At 30.5% G+C, this 9,868-nt stretch overlaps 1 protein-coding gene across 2 annotated transcripts; it reads left to right on the top strand.

Moving 5' to 3' along the window:
• Positions 3,416–5,967, top strand: LOC104747130 (nudix hydrolase 5). 2 transcript variants are annotated; one of them, XM_010468702.2, is made up of 9 exons: positions 3,416–3,657; positions 3,765–3,945; positions 4,109–4,174; positions 4,282–4,419; positions 4,684–4,761; positions 5,018–5,068; positions 5,170–5,204; positions 5,291–5,402; positions 5,482–5,967. In XM_010468702.2, the coding sequence occupies exons 2-9, from the start codon at positions 3,793–3,795 to the stop codon at positions 5,710–5,712; spliced, it is 864 nt and encodes a 287-aa protein (XP_010467004.1). In that variant the 5' UTR covers positions 3,416–3,657; positions 3,765–3,792; the 3' UTR covers positions 5,713–5,967. The 2 variants fall into 2 exon arrangements, with proteins under 2 accessions (XP_010467004.1, XP_010467003.1); XM_010468701.2 differs by having other exon boundaries at positions 3,417–3,619.

Raw genomic sequence — 9,868 nt, 5'->3', positions numbered from 1 at the left:
GTAGGGTTTACAACTGTTTAAAAAATCTCGTTAACATTAGTTTAGGGGTTTAAAATAAAACATAAATATTTATTTGTCAGTTTGGGTTTACAAAATTCTATCTTTTAGGGTTTAGTTTTTCAAAACAAATATTTACCATTATACAAAAAGTAATGTTTAAGATGAAACAGACATATTTACTTGTTAGTTTGGATTTACCAAGTTTTGTTTTCTAGGATATAGTGTTATATTGGTAAAAACTGTGAAGAGAGGTGTCTATATACGACGGCCTTTTAAAAGAATGTTAATAAACTAGGGGGGTGTATTCAACTTGACATTTTAAGTGATTTGTGTGAAACTTACAAATCCTATGTTATTCAATCATGTATTTTAAAAAGTCTATTAAAATCAACTGTTATTGAACTGATGATTTAAAAATCTACTTTAAAATCCACTGTTATTCAAAATAGTTTGTGGATTTGGATTTTAATGATTTTTGAGATTCTGGAGGATTTAGGTGGGATTTGTTTAGTTAAAAATAGAGAAATCTAAATCTCATGGTTTTATGTGGGATTTGAAAGAATTTTACAATAAATCATATCAGCTTCCCTAAAATCTTTCAAAATTCCAAATTTTCTAAATCCCATCAAATCTTCCACAATCATGGTTTCAATACACCCCCCCTAGGATTTCACCCGCGGTACACCGCCGGACTAAGTTATAAATTATTGTATTTTAAATAATAATTTTTAATTTATTTAGTTTTCAAATTTTCAATTAATTAACTTTTTTTGTCTAATTAATTTAGAATTTTGTTTAGAATTTTTTTCTTCTTCTTACGTTTTATAAAGTTTATAACCTAATTACATTAAATTTGTTATTAGATAGCATATAAAATTCTAGATTTTTTTTGTTCTCTAGAATTAAACAGAGGTATATACCTATAGTATGTTAGTGTATAGTCTTTTCGGGATATCGATGCTTCATAGATGGATCTTGGAAAGCAGGGGATTTGTATGCAGGTGCTGGTTGGTGCTGTACCTCGATCCAGACAACGTTGCCGTTTTTGGGAACCAAGAATTTCCGGCGAAGTCTATCTCCATTACATACTGAAGTTGAAGTGTTCCTGTGGGCGATGCGCTGCATGATCGACCATGACTTCAGAGAGGTGGCTTTCTATACTGACTGTTCAGACTTGGTGAAGATGGTGTCTTCTCCTTCCGACCGGCCAGCGTTCTCGGCGTACCTTGATGACATCAAGACTGATAGGGAGGAATTCTCTTCCTTTTCTTTATCTTTAATTCCTAGAAATGCTAATGTAAGGGCGGATTCTTTGGCACGCCAAGCGCGTACATCTCCGCACCAAGTATTGTTTGTAAACGATTTTCCTACCAATTGGCTCGTTTGAGCTGATCTGTTGTTGAAAAAAAAAAGTATGTTAGTGTATATTTTTATGTGTATTTTTTTTTGGAATATTAAGAATGTGTTATAGTATGTGTAATATTTTGTAGTTCATATACTTAATACTTTATAATTTAATTTTCAAAACTATGATTACAAATCTATAGTATATATGAAATAAACTAATAGTTTTAGTGTTGGTTCTATATTCCAAACCCGCCATGCTAGGCGGGTCAGACAACATATTCAAAGATTTTTAATCCGGAAAAACTCATTATATGAAACTTGTGAAAATAAAAATTATTTTTAAATACGTAATACAAAATAAAAATAAATCTGTGAGCAAGCAATATCTTTTATATTTTATTATTATTCTTTGAATAAGATATCAAATTGAATGGTAAATATGTTGAGATCAAAAATCTCGACGGCCACAGATCCTCCTCCATGATCGAAAATCAATTCGTTTCTTGGTTAGGCCGATTGTTTAGGAAATTTGTGTATGGAGAAAATATTGTTTTGTAAAATTGAAAACTTAATATTAATTAAATCAATTATAAACTTAATACTTAATGTTAAAGGGAGTGGTTCCAATTGTTTTGGAAAGTTATTTAGGATGGGAAATCTTGTTTTAAAAAATAGAAACTTAATATTAATTAATTAAATAAAAAATAAATTAATAATTAATGCCAATGGCAGTTTTGTAAATAGGTGGCAACTTCAGGATTTATTTGCTAAATGTACTTGGAAAATGTATATATAGATTCAGTATGTTATGTATTGGGATTTTGCAAATTCTATTCCATTTTTTTAGCATTGATAACGAAACTAATTTCCATTTATGTGTAATGTAACACTAAAGTCATATGATTGTGTGGGTTTTGAGTTAATTTGGCATTAAATACAGTAAAAAATTACAGCTACTAAACTATATGTATTGACAATTGAAGAGTATAATGGTAATTTTACTATGCCTTTTGGTTATACACTTAATTTCGTGGATTAGTGGGCTATATTCTTAATATCATTTGCCATTTTGGCTACCACGCAAATTCCCCCTTAAATAAAAAGAATGTAGCGATTGAGTTAATCCAATTGTTGACAAAAAAAAAAATCCAAATATGATTCACTCCATGCATACAAAGTATACAACAATTTTAATATCGTAAACCTTCCGTTCAGCCCAGAAACTAACGAGAGAATGAAACGATTCAAACACTTCCGCTTGAAAAGTGCAAATTTGTCCATACTGAATATTTAGATAAAATTTCCCACTTTCATATATAGTGAAAATCTACAAAAAGATTCAATAATAAATTCTTAAAATTATTAACATATTAATCATGAAACTTTATAGCATATTTTTAATTTTATACTTAAACTAGATTAGTGCCTGTACATAATAATAACCCACACTTAAAAGAAATATTTGTTAACTTTTTAAAAAATCTGGGTTTTAACTTCACACATTTTGCAATACAGTTGAACCATCTAAATTAGATTTTAATTTTATGCACTTAATCCTAATCGAGAAAAACAAAACAAATTTATATAAAAAAAAATGCACTATATCAAAATTCTTATCTTAATTATTATTAAAATAATTAAGAAAAATTAACTAAACATATTTAGAAAATAAAATCATCAATTTTTTCTTGAAAATTTAGTATAATAAATTTTTAATAGTTCAATTATTAAAAGTCATAGAAAATCCTTCACAATTTCACATAGCATGAGTCGCGTTTGGAAAAAAAAAAAGAAAAAAAAAGGGTGAATTAGTGTGGTAACCAAAACAAAAAAAGGTATGTAGTAAATAACCAACTAATAAATAAAATTAGGTGAATAACCATTGGTCAGTATAAATTTACTAAAAGGGCAGATTGGAAGGAATTTACGCGTGCGCGTCTGCGCGTTTCATCATCATTTGGTATTAAACCAAATCAGATTGGAAGGAAAAGACCGAAACGGACCGAACCGAACCAATGTCTTCTTCAATCCTCGCCCCTTTTGACTGTTCTGTTGACGGAGCAAGATTGTCCAACCACCTAATCATTTTCTCAATTAGAAAAAAAAAACCCTTTCTTTTTTCGATTTCTTCGTTCCACGAAAGAACATTCACATTAATCATTTAATCAAATATGAACTTGCTTCTGAGACCATTGACATTCAAAACCTATCAAAGTCGTCTTCTTGGATATGTATAAAAAAAAGCTAAATTGTCTCTCAGTTTTCTAACAAGGTTGTTCTTCTCTTTTACTAGTAGCATTCAATTTTGGGGTATTTTGTATTTTGAATTATTTTGGAATCTCAAATTGGATTGTCGACATGGGTTTGACAAAAAAACATTGCTTTTCTTGCCTTTTTGGTGTTTTGTTGTGTCACAGATATATCATATTACTTGGATACTGCAGCATGGACGGTGATGAAGCTCACCAAATCTCATTACTTGATGGAAAAGAAGACAAATTTGGTGGTGTTGTGGTGAATTTGATGGAAGTGGAATCCATGACTGTTGATGATTTTGATGCGAAGCTTGATCTTTCACTTAAGGCATGGAAGGATCAGGTATAAAAAGATTTAATCTTTCCAATGTTATGATGGACCTCTGGATTTAGACCAAAACATCCCATGTTTGGTGTCAAAACTATTATTGGTTTTTGTTTTGCTCCATTTACTTGAATAATTATATATGCCAATGACTGACTTTTTTGGGAGATGGATTTGTTAGGGGAAGAATGGGATTTGGATAAAGCTGTCTCGTGAGCGTTCGAGTCTTGTTGACACGGCAATCAAGGTTAGAAGATGGTTACGTTATGATTTCGATGAGAACTTTGTTTTGTATTTGATTATTTTGTTCAGCTTTGGGCTTTGGTGATTAAATTCTGTTTGGTGATTTGTTAGAAAGGGTTTACATACCATCATGCCGAGCATGAATACGTGATGCTTACCTCTTGGCTCGGGGAGGAACCTAGCACTCTTCCTGCTAATGCTTCTCATCGTATTGGGATCGGTGCTTTTGTCCTAAACAAGAACGGAGAGGTAACAAAGATATTTTATTTAAATTTTCCTAATGGCCCATCACTTTGAATCTAAATGGACTGTAAAAAGAGTCATCAAATTGCTCAAAAGGGAGAGAACATAAAACATTTTTTGGCTTTAGATATAGTCTGTTTGAGTTTATATTTTTTCTCTACATTACATGATGTTTCTTTTATAGCGGACTCCTGCGTTCTTCTCTGGTACAATAAGAGCTTAAAATTTCATTTTTTGATTCAACCTTGATTTACTATTTTCCATTTCCAGATGCTCGTGGTTCAAGAGAATAGTGGATATCTCAAAGATAGAAATGTGTGGAAGGTGCCTACCGGTACTATTAAAGAGGTGAGTTTATGGGATCTTGTCACATCTTTGTATGTGTGTGTAATCTTATCTTTGTTTCCCTACATTAATATTTAGAATGCTAAAAAGAGTTCAAGATTAGTAATTAATATCTCATCTTTGTCAGCTTGGTATATAGACTATGAAGATATCAACTGCAAGTTATTAGCACTTACACAACTACAAGATCCCTTGTTTTTGCATATGTTTTTGCACTTTCCTCTGATATCTAGGCGAACTGAAAATTTCAAATCCACAGGGTGAGAGTATATGGGCTGGAGCAATTAGGGAAGTAAAAGAAGAAACTGATGTACGTATCCGGCTCTAGACCCCAACACGTAGTTCTAGTTTTTGAGTTATGTATTTAAAATGTAATCAAATTTTGTGTTTTCTTTTGGTCTTTTGCTTCAGATTGATACAAAATTTGTAGAAGTCTTGGCTTTCAAGTAACAAAAGATCTCTTCAACCCTCCCTTATATATTAGGTACCCACTGTTCATTTTGACATCATACTTATTGATTGTGTCTCACAGGGAAAGCCACCAAGCAGTCTGGCAAAGAAAAACGGATATATTTTTCGTGTGTGAGTTGGAAGCAAGCACTTTTGAAATCAAGAGACAAGAATCTGAGCTCTCTGCTGCTAAGGTAAATATGTTATTTACAGTATATTTTAGTTACTGCAGATCTCTTGATGGCTCAGCTCTACTTCTTGTGTGCTTCTCAGTGGATGCCGGTTGAGGAATACGTAAACCAACCCTTTCACGCCGAGGAGGGGAAAGAGATGTTTAAGTTAATAGCTAACATCTGCTTAAAGAGGTCGAAGAAGGAGTACATGGGTTTCCACAATGTCCACACTACAAAATCATTGAAGGAGAGCCTTTACTGCAGTGCCGATCATTCCGCCAACCTCATGAGCAAGACGTGTGACGAAGCCTCAACTTCCACCTCTCTCTGAGAAAACTCTCGTCATAACATGTTTCTGTTTCTTTTTCTTGAGTTTTTTTGTTTATTGAAGAAAAATGAAATTGTTTCCTCTATCAAGTCGAAACGTCTCTGTGAAGATGCGGACTAGCTGTTGCCTTGGAAATCCACGTTTATTGAGCGACATCATATCATGCTCTTGAGAATCTTGAGACACTTTATTGTAATTGAACATTCAAGAAACGTATTCAATTACAAGAATACTAATATTAAAAATTTATAAGAACAAGAAAATTGATTTACAAGAGTGATTTACAGCAGAAGTTCAACACATCTCTTATGCCTGGTGACAAAAGAAACCTGTAAAAGCTCAAAACATTAATGTAAAATACAATAAAGAAGAAGAAGAGAGGACAAAAAGGATGCAAATTAGTTAAGAACAATAATTAATAGAGTAAACTAATAAGATTTTGGGAAATTGTTTCTCTGTCATAAGAATGCATATGATCATCAAAGGGTGCAGGAGACTAAAGACGAGTCTTTTGTATCTACTGTGGTGTTTAGAAGATGCACAAAGAAATATACCGTGTATCTTGTATAACCGTGATTTCACACAAGCCTTTGCTCTAGGTTGAGATTAATGTTTTGTTTAGGAGAAGAAGAATAGTAACAATAGCTACCAAAACCTCTAAGAAAAAATGTTGATAGGCACTTTACTAGCAAGAGTCTCATAAGAATATTTTTCATGAAGGACTTGTTTTCGCAAGTAAAACAGCCATTGTAACATCATCACTTCAATACTCTTATCGAAACTGATATTGGCACATTTAAAGATCGAGCTACATTCAAGATATTTTTCATGAATGATATGCACTATACATAGAGGTGTCAAAATGATTAACTCAACTCAGTTTTATTACCTAATGAGTTTAGATTAAATGAGTTCATAGGTTGACCCAACTTATTAATCTAAATGAGTTGGGTCAACCTATGAACTCATTAATCTAATGAGTTAAATGGTTAAATGGTTAACTCAACAAATTACATTATCAATGATGTTTTACACACAAAAGAAAAAAAAGTTCTCTTGAATCGGTTCAATTATATCTCAAACACATGTCACAATCCCGACATAAACCAACGTAGAATCGATAATCGATAACTCATTAGGGTTCATGGGTTGGATTGAATTGAATTGATCCATGAAACTTGACCCATTTTGACACCTCTAACTATACACTTGGCTAGATAAAGATCTCTGAACTTTACCTTTAAATCATATTGTTTTCTACCATTTGCAATAAATTATGAAGACAAGAAGAACATTATACCACAATGTAACCCTAATACTGTATGATCTTTCACAATTTTAGAAAAAAAAACATTTAAAAAAAATATGAACAGAAAATGGAACACAAAAATATTTATACATCAGACTCAACAGATAAGTGCAAAATGTATCAATCAAATTTCATAAATGACCATGATTAAGAAAATTAAGAAAATTTTATATAGAAAATTCCATGATTTTAAATTTACACTATCTTAAATATATATAATATATGTAATTGCAAAAAAAAGACAAACAAAACTTGGTAATTGGTAATTGTTTTTCCTATATTTTTTGGTTGATTAATGTAAGTTTTGGCCGTTTTACAGTCTCCTTAATTCATCCAATCAATTGAGACTCATCCAAACTATTTACGTATATACCTTAATATATTTTTATATGTAATAAATTAAAGGTTGAACAAATGTTGAATATACATGAATTAATTAATTTATTTGTATATATAACATTTCTATGTGACCACTCAATTGATTTTAAAAATGATGGTCATGTTTTTCCAGTCTTTTAGTACCATACAAAAGAGAACATAAATGTGTAGCCAAATATGTTGGAAGTTATTTAGTCAACCATCATGTATTATATAAATAATATAAATTAAAGGTTGACCAAATTGTTATACAAATAAAAATAATACCAAATATAATAGGATATTACATGAATGAAGGAATCTTATTTCTATGTATATAACTCTGTAAGTGTTTCGATTATATTCACCCGAAAAGAAAAATGGTTTCATCATGCAAATGTTTCTGTTTTGTGTTCTTATGTTTGGTTGTTAGCTTGATTCCATGTACGCAACAAAAAAAATCTACATTTTCAATTTAAACCTATATGATATGCTCATTTCTATATTATATATATTGTGTTTTGGAAATAATTTGTTTAATATCACAGATGCTGTGGAAGCTGACGATTCGCAAAATCATGGACATATGGTGATAGGTTCTTGCTCAAAAATTCCAGACTGCAACAAAAAATGCATGGAAATGGGCTTCCATCACGGAAGTTGTTTTCAAGAAGCACCCGGTGCCCCTGAAAAAGCATGTGGTTGCTATGCATAATAACGCTATTTAGATATTACATTGTAGACACATGTAATATTTAATGAAAGTATAATGATGCTTTTATTGATGCAAAAAATAACAATATTATATAATCTTGAATGCTGCAACCTTAGTTCTAAAGTTCTCTTCTTAGTTATGATTACTGGGTGAAATCGCTAGTTCCATTATGTCAGCCTTGTTTAATGACTATTGACTAATCCCTTTAAAAAATTAGCCATGCGATTACTCTCTCAGTGTAATCTGATTACTTCCCGTCTAAACCAATTACTCTCTACCTGATTTTGCTTATCACAATTATTTTTAGAGGCATGTAAATTATTCTTTAAACATTTAAATTGAAAGTTTGTGATGTTCTACAATAAATAATGTACAAATTTTTAATAAAATCATGAATTTTATCTTAAAACTATGTTTTTCTGAATTTTATTGCAATTTTGAAAACAATATATTAGTTTTATATTTTTTTGGTGTTTTTAAATTAACATGGATAGAGCTATACATATATTTAATACAATATATATTTGTTTTATTATTAATTTAATAAAGGGTCATTTCACTTATGGTGTGCTTATTTAAAAAAAAATACTCTCTCATAGTGTCTATCTATTAAAATACTCTCTATAAATAAGTAATTGACTTAACTACCATTATCTTAAGAAGAAGAATTGTCGCTAAAATATCAGAGACTAGATTCTGACCTGCACATACGTGCGAGATTGCTTTCAAAAATTAAGTTTATTGTTTAGTGAAACTGTAATTTTAAAGAATAAAACTGTAATTTTTTTTTATAATTCGTTTATGGATAATAAAGGCGAGTAGAAAATGTGTGGTATGATAGTTGTAATTGTATTAATTAATATTAGTAAACAATAGTATATATAATAATTTGTAATGACAATTCTATACACTAAAGCTTACGTTAATTTTAGATGACCCATTACTCGGAAGAGTCTTCATGTATAATGTATTGTTAAACTGTTTTATCTCCAGTCCATAATAAGGTGTCGAAGTACTTCCATAAATTTTTATAGTAAAATATATAGTATTATATAATTTAAACTAATTTGTTCATAAAAAGAATTTTACAACGTAATCAATTTATGTTCGTGTTTAACAATAAAATCATAACTTTCTACTTGATGTATATACTTAAAATAGTTGACTTTTATCAGTCTATAGTTCCATACTATGTTCGCGTCGGTGCAACTCGAAAACTACTTGCACGTTGTATTCTCGATCCTCCTCCAAGTTAGTGTAGAACATTATAAAACATAGGGTACGGTTAACAATGGCCATCCATGGAGAAATAACACTGATCAATCTTATAGTTTCAATTTATTGGTTATTAATTCCACCTTCAAAGTAACATACTTTACCATGCCGATAAATTTAACAAAAGGCATTTTTATTTTTTTTTCTATAAACTCATTGAAAGAAAAAAATTGAAAAAAATCACCTTCTGTGACTCTGACCAAAAACAGAAAAGGAAAAATTAGTGTGTATTGAAGAGGCAATTTCTTTAACCTTCGTCTTCCACATTATCAAATCCAACAGAGACATCAATAATTTACAGAATCCAGTGAGTATATAACACTATGTTCCAAGGTAAGCAATCTTAATTTTTTGTTTTTATTTAATGTGGTTTTGGGTTTTATATTGGGTGTTAATTCTTGTTTTATAAATCCATTTTTCTTGGAAATAATCAATGTACCCAAAAGCAAGGGTCACCATCGTTGATCAAGTTAAGTAAGTTTTCATATTATCTGGTTTTTCTA

This window comes from Camelina sativa, chromosome 15, assembly GCF_000633955.1.
Source record: "Camelina sativa cultivar DH55 chromosome 15, Cs, whole genome shotgun sequence".
NCBI classification, from domain to species: domain Eukaryota; kingdom Viridiplantae; phylum Streptophyta; class Magnoliopsida; order Brassicales; family Brassicaceae; genus Camelina; species Camelina sativa.
Note: the sequence above shows the minus strand (reverse complement) of the source record. Positions and strands in the feature narration are given on the sequence as shown.

Coding starts and splice junctions, on each gene's coding strand:
- LOC104747130 (XM_010468702.2), top strand. CDS start 3,793: ATGGACGGTGATGAAGCTCACCAAATCTCATTACTTGATGGAAAAGAA. Junction 4,175..4,281: donor TTGTTGACACGGCAATCAAG/GTTAGAAGATGG, acceptor GTGATTTGTTAG/AAAGGGTTTACATACCATCA. Junction 4,762..5,017: donor CTACCGGTACTATTAAAGAG/GTGAGTTTATGG, acceptor TCAAATCCACAG/GGTGAGAGTATATGGGCTGG.